General features: G+C 39.9%; 1 protein-coding gene across 1 annotated transcript in view; it reads left to right on the forward strand.

Moving 5' to 3' along the window:
* Positions 1-21,789, forward strand: part of LOC126187478 (actin-related protein 6) — a 92,732-nt gene that overhangs the window by 16,795 nt on the left and 54,148 nt on the right. Inside the window, exons 2-3 of the mRNA XM_049928584.1 lie at positions 18,674-18,791; positions 18,879-19,071. Coding sequence (XP_049784541.1) covers positions 18,674-18,791; positions 18,879-19,071 — 311 coding nt within the window. The remainder of the gene's footprint in view (positions 1-18,673; positions 18,792-18,878; positions 19,072-21,789) is intronic.

Raw genomic sequence — 21,789 nt, forward strand, 5'->3', positions numbered from 1 at the left:
TTAACATTGAATCAGTAACAACAGAACTATTATATATAATCAAAGAATAAACAATCTGTCCCTTGTGCTCGCCGCCACAGAATAATGCTATTCTTCACTGAGCCTCTACGGATGTTCCGCTGGCGACTCCCACAGAGTCATCATCAGATGTAGAAAAAACTACGGGTGTGCCCCAGGAAGTGTGTTGGGACTCTTGCTTGTTATGTATTATATTAATGACCTCACAGGCAATATTAATAGTAAAATGAGGCTTCTTGTGGGTGATGCAGTTATCTACTATCTGAAAAAAGCTGCATAAATATTCAACAATGAAAATAATCAGTTAATTATAATATAATGTAAATGGACAGAAAAAAATCTACTCGCCAAGTGGCAGTAGGGGAAGAGACACACAAAAGGATTTAACTTTCACAAGCATTTGGAGCCAGTGGCTCCTTCTGCTGGCAGAAGAGTTGAAGGGGAAGGAAGACGGGTGAAGGCAAAGGACTAAAGAAGTTTAGGGAACGAGTTACAGTTTAGAAAAGTCATTCAGAATCCTGGGAGATTTACGGGAGAGGATGAGAAGGAAAGACTTGCAGTTGGAATCTTATTTTTGTTCTGTAGCGGTTTGCTTACATAACCTAGAAAGAAACACTTGGAATTAAATGGTGAAAGTGACTCTTGTGACTCTCAGGATGGAGATAGTTGAGCTGTGGCTCAACTATCCCTATGCCAAAATTACATTCAAGGGTACATTTTGTGGGCCTAAACACGTTTGTAAAATCCTGTAGCAACATAGGGACTGTGTGTCGCCTCTGACTGACAAAATGAACATCGCTGCTCTGTGCAGTAGATTGAACAATAATATCTGTGACACTTTAGGTGTCAAACCTCTGACCAGTGTAGACCACGATGTAATTCTGTCCAGCAAAATTAATTTAGGACTTGTCTGCCACACCATGTGTACCATTGTTACTTAACCTCTCCCACTGGTACTGCACTTCCTGTATTGGTGTCCCCGTTTACAGCACTGTGCCGTGATATTGTGCAAATCTGCCATGCTGGTTGAATATTAAACAATGCTGCCATTGTTCACTGCACATCTCTCCACATCAGCGATGGCACCAAGGATATTTAGCCACGATGTGATACACCCATACTGTGTGACAATGTACAATGTAATGTTTGACCTGGACTAGAGGAACTTCAGGCAGTGTTTTAGATAGAAAAAAATGGCAAGGGGAACAACAAACAATGGCACTCTGTTTATTCTGCAGCTGTTATCTTACATGTTCCTAGATTTTCCTCTATTATGGCTCCTGTGCCTATCCGCAGACTTCTGGATCTTTCCACAACTTTTCAAGTGATATTCTCCAGCCACATTGCTGTACGGATGCTCTTAATGGTGCATTTCCAACGCATTGACAATGGACTTTGTCAAATAATACTGCCACTGTCTTCTCTACTGCTCCAATGTATGGACTCTAAATTATGATGGCCAGTCCCACCACATTGTCTGAATTTTATGTGACAACTATTTCTGCAACGTTCGTTCTGCTCAAAAGTGGTCTCAGTGCATTGAACAGTGATGTCACGCTCATTCCAGTCGCACTTCCTGCTCTGCATACCGTGCATAACCTAACCAGCGTCACACACCTTGGGTCTTGGGTGCATTTAGTGTACAGTGCAAACATGCTTTGCAGGCTTGAACTTTTGCAGCATTAATCGCTCCGACCAATGTCTGATGTCACGGCTGCATCAGTCAATGGCGTGCTTGGGTTGGTCTTGCATGTACAACCCACGGAGAGTCTCCATACCACCCGGCCTCATTTTAAACTGACGTCATGCCATACCGACCTACCGGCAGTATGGTTCACTCTAAGCGAGTGTTAGATGTCCGCCCGTGGGATTGTCAATGACGACACAAGATTTATGATCTTACTGAGCCAACTTGGGGATGACACAGACATAATCAGTGACCTATTTCTGGCAGCACCCACTCACAACAAATATGGGACAACTAAGGCTATGCTGCTCCAGTGCCTCTCGTACTCCCCAGAATAGCAGCTATACATAGTTATGCAGAAAGAAACTCTTGGAGACAACCCACAATCCTCACTCTGGCAATGCCTGTAGGTGCAGATTGATCCAATACTGATGCCTGGCATGTTCTGGACATTGTGGTTATTGAAACTTCCCGCAAACCTCCAGACTGCAATGCTGTTGCATGAGGATGACCCCCTTGATGCCACACTTCACCTCGTGAATCGAGTTCCTACTCTTGTAGGAACTTTTTAGCCTTGTACTCTCATCAACAGCTACTTTGAACTCAGCAAGGCCATTGCCCCGCTTGGCTACAATGCGACCGAGGCTGACTGACTACCGCCGAGCCGGCCCGAGCTTCCCTACTTGCTGCTGGCTGCCATCACTGCCTCTGCTCCATATAGCTACAACATGTGTGAGGTCAGCCAACTCTGGTCAGTCCAGCCTGGACCCCCTCCCATTGCCACACTGTTTGCTGCTGATGGACATCAATTGCTGAATGACACAGCGAATATGCTCACATCCACCCCCTCCCTAAGGCACTGCACTGTTTAACAGATGCCACTTCAGAGAACAATGCTGCCCACCACTGCCCCTTCGATGTCTAAGTGATACTGTTGGTTCCATAGCAGATTTGTTCAGGAGGGTAGCAGTTGCAGAGCGCCTTGTGCTTACCCAAACAACCATAGCTCCCTGTTGTAGTAACACCTGGCAGCTGTACAACCACGAGATGCCTTAGTCAGCCTGCAAAGTTCTGCCACCTCACGCACCCCCCCCCCTTCCCCCCCACTGCGGCCTGCCCCCCTCCCCCGACACCTTGTGCTTATTTGTTTACAACCATCTGATGCAAACCTATTTCCTCACCATCATTGCTCCGATTATTTGCCACAATCAACACTGTCATTGCAGTTGCTGGCACTGCCTCAATCACTTTGGACTTAGAAGCAGAGAGTCGTGCACTGGACCTCTCCTTGTCGCCAAAACGGTTGAGCTGGTCCTGGGAGTTGACTTTCTGTGTCACGATCATATGCTTTCTGACCTCATCCGTGGTTTGTTATTACACTGTGATGGTCAGCAACCAATAATTGGTTGTCCACCTCTTCATCAAATTGAGATACACCACTGGACTTCCTCCTCAAGCGCTCAATGCTCTTCAGCAAACTTTGCTCTCTAGTGTCCAACTTTTTTTCACGACTCATTGCAAATGACATCATGAGATGCAAAATTGTGGATCTTTGGCAGTGTATTGCCGACAATGCAGCATTGCCCTGCTCTGCCCATTGACCCTGCTCTACAATGCGGCATTTTCCGGCTACAGGTGTGCGCTATACTATGAGGGCACATGCAGTTTGTGCTCTTCACAATGGTACTGTTCATCTTATAAACACTACACTCCTCCTGCCTGTCCATCATAGACCTTGATGCCTCCGCACCCACAAACAGAGGGGCGAAGGCAGCCATGAGCAAATTAAAGGAGGCAAGCATTGTCTGCCAGTCAGACAGTCCCTGGACATCCCCTAGAAAGCTCGTTTTAAAGAAAGACAAATCGTGGTGCCTGTGTGGCAACTACTGAAGGCCCAATGATCGAACTATTATAGACAGTTATCCAGTCCGTAATGTACAAGACTTCATTCAAATGTTAACCAGCGCCAAAATATTCAGCGTTATTGTCTGTAAAACAGTACCTCCAGATTCCCATGGTGGAAGAAGACATACCGAAGACAGTGATCACTACACTTTTTGGACTGAGTGTTTGTATATGCCTTATGGATTTGAAAATATTGCGCAAAAGTGGCAATGTTTTATTGACAAAGTTTTGTTCAGAGTACCATTCTTTCATGCCTACATAGATGATGTCCTTATATTCTCACTGTCAGTGGAAGAGCAAGAGGCTCACGTACAAGTTGTACAACTTTGCTTCCGCCATTTGCTGATAGGTGGCGAAAGAAACAAATCATAGGTGTCAGGCAGTTAGCTTGGACCTTGGTCAACATAATCTCATTCAAATATTAGTTGATTTGTGTTTGCATCATAAAGTTATTCTTGTTTGAAAATGTCAGTTTACGAGCCTAATTCTTGTCATTTGTGGGAGGTGTTACTGTTATGTTTCATTATGAAGAAAACAGTGGCCGAGTTTCATCAAATGCTCTCAAGTATATATGGTAAGGACACTATTAGTGAAAGACCGTGTCATGAGTGGTTTCAACGGTTCAAGAACAGTTATTTTAACGTTGTAGACTGGCATAGTGGTGGAAGAGACAATGTTTTCCAAGACGCAGAATTGGAGACATTGCTTAGTGAAGTCTCGCGTCAAACTTAAGAAGAATTGGCACGTTTAGTGGGAGTGACACAGCAAGCCATACTTCAAAACGTCTCAAGGCTATGGGCGTGATTCAGAAAAAAGGAATTGGGTCTAGTGTGAGCTGAAACCAAGAGACGTTGAACGCATTTGTGTGTTTGTGAACAGTTGCTTCAGAGGCAAAAACGGAGGGGATTTCTGCAGCACATTGTGACCAGGGACGAAAAATGGGTTCATTATGAGAACTCTAAATGCAAAAAGTCATGGGGATATCCTGGCCATGCTTCCACGTCGACGGCCAAACTGAATATTTACGGCTCCGAGATCATGCTCTGCATTTGGTGGGACCAGCTCGACGTGTGTACTATGTGTTAAAACCAAGTGAAACAATCACAGGTGCTTGTTATTGAATACAATTGATGTGTTTGGGCAGACCATTAAAAGACAAATGGCCACAATACAGCGAGAGGCAGGATAAAATGATTTTGCAGCACGACAATACTCAACCCCATGTTGCAGAAGAGGTCAAAACATACTTGGAAACATTAAAATGGGAAGTCCTACCCCACCCACCATATTCTCCAGACATTGCTCCCTCTGACTATCACCTGTTTAGATCAACGGTGCATAGCCTGGCTGACAAACACTTCCAATCTCATGAAGAAGTCACAAATTGGATCAATTCGTGGATGGCTTCAAAAGATGAACAATATTTCGATGTGGGATTCGTACATTGCCCAAAACATGGGAGAAAGTAGTGGCCAGCGATGGAAAATACTTTGAATGATACATGTGTAACCAATTTATTTCACTAAAGCCCTAAACGTTGGGTGCAGAAACAGTGGAAGCAAAGTTGTATACCTTGTACCACAAGTCCTTGACAGACTAGCTGCCCATGGGTTCGTCATTAATGATCACAAATGTCGGTTATGGCAAGCCACATGACATTAGTCAGCCAGCATGTAGATGCCTCAGGCATTTGCCCAACACCAGAGAAGACTGATCAGATAAGACTCTTGCCACCTCCTTCCACCTACCAAGAGTTACGCAGATTTTTAGGCGTCATATTTCTACAGGAGACACATCCCACATGCAGCTGAGACTCTCCTTCCTCTGACCAAAGTTCGCGCGGGAAGAATATTCTGTGAAAACGCCACCTCGAGTGGACACATCTTATGCAATCCACCTTTGGTAAAATCAAGGATGACTTACTGCAAGTGACTACACTGACTCATCTGGCTCCCAATGCCAGCCTTACTATAACAGTGGACACCCGTGACTTCGCTATTGGTGCCACGTTACAACAGTAGATAGCCAGTGTTCCCCAGCCCTCGAAGTTTTTCTCTTGTAAACTTTAAGACACGTAGTTAAGTGCTCACTCTTTGACTGTGAGCTACTCGCCATCTATGACACCATCTGTTACTTTCAAGAAGAGGTAGAGGGCAGACCTCTTACTGTTTACCCAGATCACCATCCCCTGGCTGATGCATTACGCAACACATCTGAGCCTACGTCAAAGATGCTGAAAACATTGTCGGGAACTATTTGTCATGCATCACCTCTTCCTTCACCTGGCTCGGTTATGACCAGATCGCTGAGGTGCAAGACTGGGATCAAGATTTCCAAAACCTCCCTCATGACCCCGACACAGGCCTCAAACTTGAACAACATATCTTCCCTGGCTTCACCAAACTAATTTGGTGATGATCGGGTCCAACCAGTCGTCCTACTAGAACCTTTTCGTAAACAAATCTTCAGTCTCAGCCACAATCTTGCACATTTAGTGACAAAATGTTTCATCTGGGCACAAATCCAGAAAGACTGTGCCACATGGGCGAGGATGTACATCCCATGTCCCATGCGAACATAGTAAAACAGGCTGCCACGCTCAGTCCTCCCACCCTCCTACCCTGTGGCAAATTCCTGATCCCCAAGGGGACATTCCAACACGTGCACATGGACATAATAGGGCCACTTCCAGCCTCAGACGGACAGTGTTACATTCCATCACTGACTGATAGATTTACGTGGTGGTTGAGGCCACACATACTGCTGATATATCCACCAAGACTGTTGTCAAAGTTTTCATCAACACATGGATCACACCTTTTGCTGCCCTGTGTTGCTCACTACCAACCAAGGCAGGCAGTTTGAGTCCTCTCTCTTCAATGAGCTGTGTCATCTTTGCGGCTGTCGCTGTTTCCATACTACTGTGTATCATCTGCAGTTGAACAGTCTTGTTGAAAGATGGCACCACACATTGAAAACAGTGCTCATGTGCCATCCTGAGTCATGGACTGAAGCCCTTCCCTGGATATTGCATGGTATCCACATTGTCCATAAGGAAGACCTTGATGCATCTTTAACCGAGATCCTGTACAGTGGGACATCATCTCTTCCAACCGATTTTGTCATATAGGCTATCTCCCACACCATCACGACTGCCATACTGCCTGCTGCCCCACCCACCCCTAATCACACCATGCAATGTCATGGGTCTTTGTCCACAAGGACCTTCCACCAACTTGCATGTGATGCTATACATTGACACTGTGAGGCCAGTGCTGTACCTGCTGTATACAGGCCCTCACAAAGTAATTAATTGCTGCACAAACACATTTGACACCATGATCAGAGACAAACGATTTACAGTAGCTTGGACCATTGCAGAATGGAATCCGCAGCCACCATCTAGCCCTACATCTGACCAATCATCTTCGAATCCTTTCACACTGCAGCTCCACCTCTCTGACTTTGTCACTGAGAATATATCTGTGACACTTGTTGACGAAAACCTGGACATCTTCGCCCAGCACAAAGGTTAGATCCAGACCCAGCACAATATCGCATTGTTACTACCACACCTAGCCTATACAAGCCAATGTGGACACAGTGGAATTGATGTCCCAACTCAATACCATGGGCTCCCCCATCATAACTGCCCCGTTTTACTGTGCTTTTGACCTAGCTACAGCAGACAATAGAACAACAACATTGGCGACTCCGCCCTCAATGCCCACAGCTGAGGTTGCTGCCAACGACAGCACACTGGTACCGGCTACTTCCTGCTATGGATGTGCCCTCCAGCCTCCTGCTCACCTCAGAGACTACAAGATCTCTGGCATCACTCTGACCGTCACTCCACCACATAACAACGCTGGCACATCACCTCCTTGCATTGCTTTCCCTTCTCCTGTGCTCCGTACTGTGACAGTGGCAGTCGGGGTGGGGGGGGGGGGGGACGGGCAGAGGGAGGTGCCCCGTGGTGATGAAGCGACTTTATTTTGTCAATCAGAGGCAATGTAAACATTGCTGATCTGTTCAGTACAGTGAACAATAGTATCTGTGACAGTTTATTAGGTGTTGAACCTCTGAGCAGTGTAGACCATGATGTAATTCTGTCCAGCAAAATAATATAACGATTTGTCTGCCACACTCCGTGTACCTTTATTATGTATGCGTTCCCACTGCTACCACATTTCCTACAATCCTTTAGGCAATTATAAATAATTTAATTGCATAATTTGTTATTAGCTAAGGTTTATCCACTAGCTTTCGTGCATGTGAATGTTTGCAAAGGTTTACAAGTTAGGTGATATTTTTGTCCTGAATTGAAATACTTTCACTTATAAATAAATTTCTGAGCTCATATGTAACTGATAGGGTACTGATATTCACATGTCCCTGTGGAAAGTATTGAGGTCTCTTCAAATAACCAAAAAGATTCTGAGGAAATTGATGCCGGTGGGTGGGCGGGCAGGCCTAAGCCTTTCGTTGCTGTAAGTTGTACATTGATGAGCCCTCAAGATGTGAAACATTTTTTCGCCAGAAATTGAGACTTTACCATAAAGCCTTACCTCAATTGATGAAAGGCTTTGTGGAAAGATCTAAATCGTCAGTTTGACTTCTATTCCAGAAAGGCTACAAATTAAGCAGGGAAAAAAAAGGGAAACAGGAAAAGACAATGAAAAAACTTTTTTCTACACATGAACAGAAAAAAGTCAAAGTGAAGTGTGCCCCACACAAAACCAAAATGAAAACTTCATCTGATATGTAATCTAACAATTGAAACTGTGTGCCTGACCGAGACTCGAACTTGGGACCTTTGCCTTTCGCGGGCAAGTGCTCTACCATCTGAGCTACCGAAGCACGACTTACCCCCGGTACTCATAGCTTTACTTCTGCCAGTATCTCGTCTCCTACCTTCCAAACTTTACAGAAGTTTCATATCAGCACACACTCTGCTGCAGAGTGAAAATCTCATTCTGGAATCTAACAATTATTCCACAAAAAGCTTGAACCCTTCAATGGCACAGAGTAATCAAAGGGGCAGTGAAGAGTACTTGTGGACAGGAAGCCAAGCATCAGTGATTGGTTTTTGGTAAATTTAGAGGGCAGTAAAGTAATAAGCAGTTTGTTGGAAATGTTATTAGCATAGGCCAGAAAGGAGTGAAAGTAAGTTTGTAAGAAGAACTGCAGACTGTTTAAGTAGTCTCCAATTGAAGACGCCACTGTTGTTGACAAAGATAAAACAGAAATGATTCTCTAGCCTCGTAATATCAATATCAAAAATGACCGTGTGACTACTTTCACTTTTATAACTACTTCTGAAGTACTTCCTGTTTCTTAATTCTTTTTAAAATATTATAGTGTTTTAACGTGAGAGTGTAAGTCCTAAACAAATAATGGTGTACATGTGTTATTTCCCGCTCAGGTATTCGCACTACCTGGATCAAGTATCTCCACTATGGAGAACCTTGTGCTATTGTGCAAAGCATTTTTGTCAACAATTTCTTTGTGGTTACATATTTTCCTATTCATATTTTTAAACACATAATTTAATGGGAAAAAGCAAGGTTTATCATGACAGTTTTGGTTTTGTTTTAAGCATATAGCAAAAACATTAAAATAATTAAAAGTGAAAATATGGCTTAACTATTCCTTCTCTCCTGTAGCTTCGCAATAATTTGAGTATTGTCAAACTTGGAGTAAAGTACACCAAATTATTATTAATATTTGATAAGGGTAGACACTGAAGTAATAAATTGTTATTGTTATCATCTAAATACGAAGCTGCACATTGTCTTTTAATGTCATCGAATGTGTAACAAATTTTAATCTTGATATCTTGAGATGTTGAGAGTTCTGCTGGACATCAGCATAACTCATTGTCGCCAGCTGGTGTGGCCAAGCGGTTCCAGGCGCTTCAGTCTGGAACCGCGCGACCACTATGGTCGCAGGTTCGAATTGTGCCTCGGGCATGGGTGTGTGTGATGTCCTTAGGTTAGTTAGGTTTAAGTAGTTCTAAGTTCTAGGGGACTGATGACCTCAGATGTTAAGTCCCATAGTGCTCAGAGCCATTTGAACCATAACTTGTTGTCTTCATCATTTTAATCTTATTAGGTTGGTTAATTGTTAATGCACTGCATACAGTTTCTGCCATTAAATGTTGCCTGTGAACCCTTAACTAGTCAATAATTTCAAAACCTTAAAGGTCCTACATGATGACAACTGAATTAATGACTGAATGGATCCTTAATGCTTTTTTTTTCAACTTTTAAGTGTTGTGAATACTACATTATATCTTGGTAACCAACACGACACTGCTCCGACATATCAAGGAAGCCATCAACATGGCCCTGAGTAACAACCTGTGGCTGATAGCATTGAGAAACATATTTTCAAAACAACCATGAATAAACAAATGAAACCTCCATTGTAATAGTGAGTTTTGGGCAGGAATAAACAAAAACTTGCAATTCACCATATTCTGCATATTCAGAAGTCATCAAAATAATGCTTAGGAGGATTGCCACATCCACAGTACAGTCTCCCCCACCCCCTCACCTCTATGGCTTATACACATAACCAGTGCAAGTGATAATTCAAATATGAACCAATCATGTAATCAAAGGGCTAGTGCACAAACAAAGGTACTAAATGACATATTGAAAACAAAATGGGCAGATACACTTGCCGCTGAAAAACACTAACAGAAATATTGCAGATGCCTTCTACATAACAAATGATGTTATACTTCAAACAATATGCCAATGGATTGCTTGGTGCACAAGATGCTACATTACAGAAAAATCTATCAGAAAATATACTAGTTTTCATTTAATGTTAAAGAAGGTAACATTACCATTTTTTACGGACTATATAAGGCACATTTTTTCCATCTAAAAAATGCCTCCAAAATTCAGGTGTCTCATACTCGAAATTAATACAAAAATGTACAGTGTCTGATGTAAAATTTCTACCAGTCTTAAAAATGGTCACATATTCAATGCTGCAGAAAAACCCTTCTCCATCTGGCAACATTGGATTCAACTGGCAGCAGCAGTGCACCGATGCGATGAATTTGAATTGCAGGGACCCACAAGCTTGCTAACGCTGCCTTCCTACTGTCCTGTCATCACAAATTCTGAACATTTTCTCGCCTATGATGTGTCATTGTAGTCTACAGTGCAAATGAACTTGAATTGAAAGTGATTAGTGTTATCGGTAACAATACAATACCTTTGTTAGTAGCTAGTTTTGTAATGGAAAAAAAATAAGTTATTCATATGATATGGGCTATGCATAATAGTGTATGCAGAACTCTATGGAAGCAGAGCAGCTGAGCGGTATTTCGGCCCTCTGCTAACAGAATAAAAAAGGAAGACTAAATGTGCAAATAGAAGACCGATTGCAAAATGGCCGAAAGTAGGTAACAACATACTGAAATGGATTCGAGGACACCATTAAAGTGACACTGGAATTAATACAGAAATGATTCAAATACACACACTTAAGCTAGCTAGTGCTCAGTGGAACTTAACAGACTTTAAGGGTGGAGTTGGTTGGTGCTACACGTTTATGAAGCGTCATGGACTTGGTAGCGTGCGAACCAAAACACCTCACAAAATGCCATAAGAGTATGAAGAGAAAATATTATCTATCCATCACTTTATCAGTCAACATCGAAAGAAAACCAGTGTGGAACTAAGCCAAATAGCCAATGTGAATGAAACTCCTCTGACATTTGATGTACCGAGTAACAGAAATGTCGCCGTGAACAGTGTAACTATAAAAACAAATGGACATGAAAAAATGCACTAGGCTGTTGTTTTTTCATGTTGTACTGATGGTATTAAACTTAATCCAATGATCATTTTCAAATGTAAAAGTGTCAAAACCTTCTGAAATACCATCAGGTGGTGTTGTTCACGTACATGACAAAGAGTTGGATGGATGAGGCCGGTATAAAATTGTGGAGTAACAGTGTGTGGGAAGGAAGGAAAAGTGCTCTATTGAAGAAAAGTTCTCTTCTTGTGCCAGATAAGTTTAGTAGTCATATAAAAAATTCTGAGAAAGAGAAACTGAGTCAGAGAAATAGAGAGCATGCTGTTATTTTGGGAGGACTTGCTTCACGAGTGCAACCTCATGTTGTGTTGATAAATAAACCATTTAACATGTATATGAGAGAGGAATATGACAAATGGGCAATGGATGAAATCCAACATCAATCCACAGAAAGGGAGCTTTAAAATGACCTGCAATCAAACAAGTGTGTCAGTGGATAAGAGTGTCATGATCTATAGTGAGAAAAAAACTTTATTGTTAAATCTTTAGAAGTGCAGCATAAGTAATGTTCTTGACAGCAGTGAAGACAGTCTCATATGTGAAGAGGACAACAATGATGACAATGTGGAAGTAGTAGGAAGTTCAGATGACGATATTCAGGGATTTTAAGGGCAGTCCAGTATTGTAAGCAAAGAATTTCCTTGTAATCTGGCTTTGAAATCTAATAATAAAAATTTTATTAAAAATGCTTAAAAATTAATGTGTGTCTTAAAGTCCATAGTGTTTTTCAGTCCTTAAAACATTGTATGCATGAAATTGTATAATTTTGCATAGCACACTATAAAATCCAGTAGAATTGAGGACTTTCACAATTTGATGAGTTCAATAGAGTAATTTTATTTTGGAGTTTTATGTTAGAACTACAGTAATATTTGTATGTTTGGTTTATCTGTCTGGATAACATTTATGGCTTTCGTATGGGTGTAATTACTTGTCCCCACATTTTCAGCTGCATTGAAGAGAAATTATTTTACTTCAGTGGCAACTGCTTTTAGATTATTCAGATCTCTTTCATTGTGTTTTGAATGAATAACACTGCTGATTCAGATTTTTTTTTTGCGTTTGCTTCATTTTAGAAATGATCTATGATTCGATGTTAACAAACTTCTCTTCTTCAGTATCGCTTTTCTTGGTGTTGCTAGTCTACATTTTATATTCTCTCTACTTTGGCCATCATCACTTATTTTACTGCTCAAACAGTAAAATTCATCTGGTTTGCTTAGTGTTTCAGTTTCTAATCTGATCCCGTGCGTTTGTTGATGTTTATCTTATAACCTCTTTTGAAGACAGTGTCATTTCCATTCAGCTGCTCTTGCAACTTCTTTCCTGTCTCTGGCAGAATTAAAATGTCACTGGCAAACTTTAAAGTTTTTATTTCTTCTCCTTGAACTTTAATTTCTTCTTCATATTTTCCTCTAGTTTCCTTTAGTGTACATTTCCATCTGCATCTATACTCTGCAAACCACCGTGAGGTGCATGGCAGAGGGTTCATCCCATTGTACCAATTAGTATGTTTTTTCCCTGTTTCATTCATGTATGGAGCGCGGGAAGAATGATTGTTTGAACACCTTTGTGCGCGCAGTAATCATTCTGATCTTATCTTTACAATCCCTATGTGAGTGATACATAGGGGGTTGTAGTATATTCCTAGAGCAATAATTTGAAACTAGTTCTAGAAACTTTGTTAACAGACTTTCTCGAGATAGTTTACGCATGTCTTTAAGTGTGTTCCAGTTCAGTTACTTCAGTATCTCTTTGCCACTTTCCTACGGATAAAACAAACCTGTGACCACTCATGCTGCCCTTCTCTGTACTGGTTCAATAACCCCTTTAGTCCTGTCTGGTACGAGTCCCACACACTTGAGCAATATTCTAGATCTGGTCGCATGAATGATTTGTAAGCAATCTACCTTGTAGACTGTTTGCACTTATTCCAACAGTGACTCATTGATAGTATTGTTGTGGGATGCATTTTTTTTTTTTTTTTTTTTTTTTTTTTTTTTTTTTTTTTTTTTTTTTTTGAAGTGCAAAATTTTACATTCCTGAACATTTAGAGCAAGTTGCCAATCCCTGCACCACTTTTAAATCATATGAAGATCTGACTGAACATATATGCAGCTTCTTTCAAATAGTGCTTCATTATATATAACTGCATCATCTGTAAAAAGCCTCATTTTATTGTTAATATTGTCTGCAAGGTCATTAATATAATACATGAACAGCAAGGGTCTCATAACACATCCTGGGGCACACCCGAAGTTACTTCTACCTTTGACAATGACTCTCCATTCAAGATAACATGCTGTGTCCTTCCTCGCAAAAAGTCCTCAATTGAGCCACAAATTCCGCTTGATACTCCATATGATTGCACCTTTGATGATAAGCGTGGGTTCGGTACTGAGTCAAATGCTTTTCAAAAATTAGGAAATACTACATCTTCCTAATTGCCTTGATCCAAAGCTTTCATTATGTCATGTGAAAAAAATACAAGTTGAGTTTCACATGATCAATATTTTCGGAATCCATGCTAGTTGACATTGAGGAGGTCATTCTGTTCAAGATATCTCATTATTTTTGAGCTCAGAACATGTGCTAAGATTTCACAACAAACCGATGTCAAGGATGCTGGACTGTAATTTTGTGGATCATTTCTACTACCCTTCTTGTAGACAGATTTGAACTGGTCCTTTTTCCAAGAATAGGCATGGTTTTTTGTGAGTGATAGATTATAGTTAGAAAAGGGACAAACTCGGTCGCAAATTCCAGTACAGAATCTGACTGGGATTCCATCAGGACTAGGAGCTTTTTTCAGTTTTATAGACTTCAGCTGTTTCTCAACACCATTGACACTAATATATATTTCATTCATCTTTTCAGTGGTGTGAGGATTAAGTGGGGTCAATTCTCTTGGTTTTTCCATCGTAAAGGAACATTTGAAAATTGAGATAAGCTTTTCAGCTTTTGCTTTGCTACCCTCAATTTCAGTTCCTGTCTCTTTCACTAGAGATTGGACACTAATTTTGGTGCCATTAACGGCCTTTACATACAGCCAGAATTTCTTTGGGTTCTGTGATAGATTACTTGGCAATATTCTGCTACTTCAGTCAGTGAAGGCGTAACACATTGCTCTCTTGACAACCAAATGTGTTTCATTCAGCATCTCTCTATCTACAGCCCTACTCATTGTTTTACATTTATTGTGTAGTAATCTTTTATTATTATTATTATTATTATTATTATTATTATTATTATTAGAAGTCTCTTTACAGTGACTATACCATGGTGGTTCCCTACCGTTATGAACTGTTCTACTGGGTACATATTTACCCAGTGCGTTGTCAACTAATATTGTAAGTTTTTTGAGCCAGAGTTCCTGTACATGCTTTTGCACTGTGCTGAAAGTTTCAAGTTCCTCATTGACAAATGGCACTACTGATTTTTTATATAGTTTACTGCATGTATATATCTTTCTGCTTGTTTTAGTTGCCTTTTGTACTTTGGTTATCATTGTTGCCACAACTGTGTCATGGTCACAGTTTCAATTTGGACATCTTCATAGAGGTCAGGCATATTTGTTGCCATTAGAGCTGATATATTTCCGACATAAGTGGGGTTCCTAACCATCTGTTCTAGATTTTTTTCAGAGAAGGCATTTAATAAAGTTTCACAGAATTTCTTGTGGTGCTCACCACTAAAAAAACTGTAATTTTTCCACTTGATTGTTGGACGATTAAAGTTTTCACTGATAATTACAGTATGATAGGGTAACTTGTGTACAAGTTTTCTCTAAGTTTTCAGTTACATCAGGAGATGTATCTGGTGACCAATAGAAGGATTCAACTATCGTTTTATATCCACCCTGATACCAAGTCTTGTCCAAACAATCTTGCATGCGACTTCAATTTCTGTCTCAGTGTATTTGAGTTTCCTGTCTACTGCAACAAGTAGACCACCTCCATTTCCCATTTGCTTGCTCAATATGCAGATTGAATAACATCAGGGATAGGCTAAGGTCCTGTCACCCTCCCTCCTTTGTATGTTGCGTTTTATTCTTAAGAAAATTTATAATGCTGGAAGCTAGTTAAAAAAAGTTAAGAAGAAAGATTCCAATTTAGCATTTAGAGGAGGTGCTAAACAACTGATAGGGACATTAGAAATGGTATAGATTGCTGCACTTAAAAAATATATTTTCCTGGTAGGAAGATCGAAGGTGCTGTAATGCATGGCCAGTGAAATACAGCACATCAGACTTTTGTATGGATTTTTATGCCTGTGCAAAAAGTGGCACCTTTGGAAAAGTTGCTAAAGTGCTACTTTGGGCTCTATCTTATCCTTCATCGCATGTCAGACTTCACTTATTGCGTCGAGGATTATGATCCTTCATCAAGAAGGCAAAAGTGCAGAGACTTTGTCCATGTTTTCTGTATAAAGCACTACTACAGTCCAGGGATGCAGATGAATAATGGGAGGTTCAGGAAAACTGAAGACCCACTCATCGATCATGAAGCTTTGACAGGAGAGCCTACCTTTGATCATCATCATAGTGAAGAGGATGTAACAATAGAATAAGAACACAAAGCTCTTCCAGGGCTACCATACAAAGGATCACTTACAATATCTAGATCCAGTGTGTTGTAGTTGGTTGCAATGCGGACTTCTGAAACAGTGGTCATTGCTTGTGCAGGAGAGGGAGCAATTTCATGAGCTCTGGTGAATGCAGTGTGGGGTAATAGTTAGTGTTGGTTCCTGGCGCACTGTGGGTTGCTGGTTCAAACCAGACCATCAGCAATTATGTATTTCATATTTATTATTTCTGGGAGGTTCTTGAAATATCTTACATTTGTAATGTTCGTATATCTGCAATATTCAATGGTTGTATAAATCTCTAATAACTCTGGGCCTAATTTAGTAAGAATGGCAGCAATCTGCTCCACCCATAGGTTAAGATTGATATTGGTCTTACTCCATTACTAAAGTGTGTTGTACACAATTTTCAGACACCCTCATTGCTTGTGGAGAATGTAGTGAAAATCAGTTTCACAGCTGCACAGGCAGTGACTTGCTATGCTGGTGGGTCTAGATTAGTCAGAAACAAACAGATCCACATGTTGAGAATTTGTTGATGAGGACAAGTAGCAGCTCCCCAGCCTTAGCACAGAGGTTTCATATGGAGGTGGCCCTGTCTACAAAGGCTGAGGGAGGTGGTGTTATTTTGCTAGGTACCAGGCTGCATGATCATTTGGGATGTGGTGGCCAAGAAAAAAGGTATTTGAAAATCTTGTGACCCAGTTTCCTGTCCTGTATGTGCTATCACCTTGCAGTTGCAGTACAGAATCATATGGCAGTGGGAGGATTAGTGGCTGGTTGGAAGTGGACAGACATTAAGCTGTGGCTGGCTGAGTTGGCCATGGCATACCTCATCACTGCTCCTCAGACAAGATGGTCCTACTTCCTCAGTTATGAATAGTGCATAAAATTATATAAAATTATGATGCATGGCTTCATGCTCCAGTGATAGGACTCACCAATATCTTCCACTTGTGGTGTACAGATTTAAATATGCCAATTTTAACAGTTGTGTGTCATTTGTTGATACAAGTGCAAAGACGAAAAGAAGTATGTTGTATAACTTTTAATATTTTGTGAAATGTCCAACCTTACTGCTAAACTACTAGGGCTCATTCTGGATTTTTTTCATATATAAATGACCAGACTGTCACATTGCCTTCAGTTTGTTGTTCCGTGAGGGCAGCCTTTCAATTTTTTTACAAGAACGATGAAAGAAAAACATTTCATTGGTATGTATTTTTTCTCAAAATATTCATCTTTGAAATTCACACACTTTTGGGTATGTTTCAACACATTCTGAATATAAGAACAAATAAGTCATTTAGTGGGTACACAAGCAGGGGGAGACTAATTTGATGTCTTTCACTGTCATACAATCACTTGTTTGATGTGCTATGTGCCAGCTGATATTACTGTACTGAAGAACAATTTGATACATGTATTTTTGATGGGTTTTCCTGATTTCAATAATGCCAAACATGTTGTATACTGTTCAGCATCAATTGTTCTTCAATCCTGTAAAGCAACGGTGGTGACATGTTCAGTGTAACCAAAGAAATAAGTGATCATTTCCTTGGAAGTGCTTGACAAGTAAACCATTATTTTTGTTTTCAGTTCATCTTGGAACATCGAAACATTTGGTTGCTGTGTACTTTCAGGATTGTATAACTATATCCTAATTTTGTCTCCTGGTGTAATATTGTATGTGGATTTTGCATTTTGTTCATTTAATTTTTTTAAACTTTTACTTAACTAACATGGGCTTGTTTTGAGCTTTGATCAAATTATGTGGAGTCCTTTGGGAACAGAAATAATCCATAGCTAAATGTTCAGGGAATAAAGAAGGTACTGCAGTCTTCAATGTGCCTGAGGAAGCATTGATTGGGTTTTATTTTTTTTATTTTTCAAGAACAACTGATTTTTGTCGACTTGCATGAAAATTCACCACTTGCAGAACACAGACAACAATTTTCGAAAACTAATTGTAAATTATCTTTCCCAAAGGTGACTGAGAATCAAAAATGGATCAAAGTTGTTTGAGACATTGATCTTGACTGAGTTCTTTATGAAATTGTAAAATAATCATCTGATGAAATTCATGTGAAGTTTACACTTTTCCACAGTCTGTTTCTTTAGATGCTCACTGTAAGCAAACTATTTGGCCAATATTTTTCAATACTGTTACTTTAATAATACAAATGACAAAAGCTCAAAACAGCAGTAATATCACATCTCGATAGCACCACATAGAGGTTGTATGTAAAAAACTTTAAAAGACGTCCCTTGTATCTGGGTTTCTGGTATGTTTTAAAAACAATGATTATAGTTGCAGTTTATACATTTTGAATGATATTGTGAATGTATAGAGAAATATGAATGATAATGAGAGTGAGTAAGTGTGAGTTTTGTTTGAATAAGATATTTTACATGTGTAAGGGTTTTCATGTTTAAACAATTTTTTCTCAAACAGTTTAGCAGAAGATGGACACACACACACACACACACACACACACACACAGAGAGAGAGAGAGAGAGAGAGAGAGAGAGAGAGAGAGAGAAGGGGGGCGGTGGAGGTGGGGTATAATTGAAACTTTAAATTTTGTGCGCCATTTATCACTATTATTTTATGAATTTTTGAAAATTTACTATCTGCAGAATTGTTCCAAACTGTATAATGAAGGCTAAAAGTGAACGAAGGAGGCCTTTTATTGGTGCCCAAGTTGAAGAATGCAGAGATGCTTCTGGACTTTTTTATATTTTGCCTTTCCAAAAGGTATGTGAGTATTTGCGTGTACATGTGATATTCCGAGGTCTACATTTAATTTTAGCTTGTAGATTTAATTGGCTATTTATCTTTTAGGGATATTTAATCAACTGGGATGTACAAAAGAATGTGTGGGACTACATTTTCAGTAATGAGTGCTGCCCAGTGAATTTTAGTGAAACACCTTTGGTAGTTACAGAACCATATCTGAACTTTAGTTCCATCCAGGAAGCAATGACTGAAATATTCTTTGAAGAATATGAGTGCCAGGCTCTCTTGAGAATTAATGGTATGTAAAAGTGTAAGAACTGTGTAGTTAGTTGGTTACATGTTGATGGTAACTGCTGGTTTGTAGTAAGATAAGGTGTTTGTAACATTGCTGCTGCTGCTCTGATTTGAAATTTCTTATTTATTTATTTATTTTCTTATAAAGATATTTTTGAAAATTTTTGACTTCGTATCTCAAATGCTCGAGGGAAAGGGGGGGGGGGGGGGGCATTATCGCAGTATTGCCCCGGTTCGGAATTATCGTAGATCCGGGGCTTATGCGCAGAGCAGTCTGAGTTGTAGTGGGGATGTGTGTAGTCTCCACGTGACCCGTGTTTACACTTTAGTAAGTTTGCTGTTCTCACATCAAATGAAAACAAAACGGATTTCTGTGCCCGGGAACTATCAAGTGAATTAAGACATTCTCATAATCACGGAAGGCTAATATACGTTATTAGTTTCAGATTTTATTTTATTTCCACTTTTCTGACAGTCATGCATTAATCACCTTGTAGAACAATGAAGTTGTTTTTGTCGGTTTGCTAAAGAAATTTGGTTTTTATTAATCTTTTATGCTGAGGCAGTCAATGCATTTGAAACAAAGTGTTTAGTTCCACACTCTTGGCTAATTTCAACAGCTCGCTGCTTTTCAAGTGCACGTTTTCATCTTCTAGCACGTATTGCATTATGCCATAATATAGAATCAAAAATGAGTTAATACAGTACTGGTACTCCAAGAAAATTAACATCCCGGAACTCACACTGAAAAGTTTAATATCAGGTCGAGGCCTACTTCATTCGGAATCAGGACCTACGAATATGCTCTTTAAGTATGCACTTTAATTGTGCCATTTTAGTACAATTCACGAAATTCCGATGCTCTTGGAGTGTCCTTTTATGTCTTTTTTCTTTTATGATAATGTAAGATCTTTTAATGTTTTATACGTGCGAACATAGGGCTTCCTGCGTCACAGTAGCTGTCAAAGCGCGTCGTTGCCTGTCATCTGGCGGTCTCTGACAACTACTGAAACAACCCTATTTCTAACAGGTCACGGGAAAATATTGTGAGTAGTGGTTTGAAAAGTGTTACTTTCAAATCAGAGCATTTGGTGACTAGCCATTTAGAAATATTTTTTGCCCAGACATTCATGTCGTTATCGTGAGCAAATTGATGTGCTACGGGAAACTCTCTCTCTTCTGCGGTAGCTAATTTATTTGTGGAAAACTTTCAGGGCAAGTCACTGGGCTCGGCTAAAAATTTTATTGGCACATTTGTGTGATATATCTTAACGTGTAACACGCGCAAAAAGATAAACATTACATGTGAAAGCTTAGCTTCTCTTGCAGCTTATTAACCTTAGAGACCAATATTGTGTGTGAAAGCTTTGCTTTTCTTGTAGCAACACAAGGTATATTAATTAAAACATTACCTTTCCAGTTTGTGTATCCGCGCTACTTAACAGTGATGTTACTATTAACTGACACCACGTGTCCTGTGGTCTGAATATCCGCTGTCATCGGGTGGCGGGATCACGTGACATGAGCTGTGAGAGGCTTACAAAAGCGCATCGCAATCTCGATTACAATGGTTCGGAAAGTAACATGCGGTGTTTGGTGGAATTCGAATTTATACTTTCGTAATACAAAAATATGCAGCGTACATGTTGCTGCACATCAAAAATCTTTCCAAAAGGGGTTTTCATCCCTGAGTTTCGTTTGTTAAACTGCCGGGAAATTCTACGCCCGTGTATAAAAACATAATCATTCAAAGGATTGATAAATTTTACAGTTCCAAGGGAAAATATACTGTTACTTAATAACACGGAAAAACTGTGTTTTCAATCCGGGAAATTCGGGAATTTTTTTTCCTTGCATTGCATTTCCTGTACAATTCAAGATGCAGGTGTGCCAACACTTGGCAGCTAATAGGGCGCGCTGTACTAGTGAAGTAGTGTTGACTCATGAAAAGGTGTGAATATGTTTAGATGTTTTTATTTAAGCGTCTTTGAAGGTGCTAGATAAGTCGAAAAGCTGGTTCCCATCTTTTATATCCCTAACTCGGTCCAGGACATATTCACCTTTTCTTGCACTGTGATAGGAGCTTTCATTGTAGTTCCCAGTTTTTACTCTGCCATAATTTTGAACATTAGACTGCCAAAGCTTGGTAACAGATGTAGATATTTGTTGGCCCGGGTGATGGCTGCTCTGATATAGGTCATTTTACTGTTTTTTTGAACTGTATTGCTTGGGTTGGGCATTGTTAGTCTGGCTCCTCTACAGTTACATGACTGGTATGATTGAACCTGTCCAGTATAGCCTATTGTGTACTCGGAGCACATAAGCAAGCCTTGCCATCACGTCTAGATCGCATAACTGCAGGAGGCCTTTTTTTAAATTTTTAGTTGGTTTTTCATAATTTTTATTATTTTGCTCTTTTATTTCACATTTTTTAATTTTATTTTTTATTGTTTTTTAATTCTTTTAAAATTTAATTTGTTTTATAGTTACACACATTTTTATTCATATATGCATATGAAAAAAACCATAACTACTTAATGCAGTGTGCAAAATAACAATAAACATGAATATGGTATTTGATCAAATATTAAATATAATGTGAAGATTATGATAAAAATATGTCGACTGTTTCTCTATCACCTGGATAAACTTATGGTACGAGCATAGTACGTAGATAACTTCCTTAAAAGCTTGCTATACTGCAAGCTGAATGATTCCCACA

The sequence above is a fragment of the Schistocerca cancellata genome, chromosome 5 (assembly GCF_023864275.1).
Source record: "Schistocerca cancellata isolate TAMUIC-IGC-003103 chromosome 5, iqSchCanc2.1, whole genome shotgun sequence".
Lineage (NCBI taxonomy): Eukaryota > Metazoa > Arthropoda > Insecta > Orthoptera > Acrididae > Schistocerca > Schistocerca cancellata.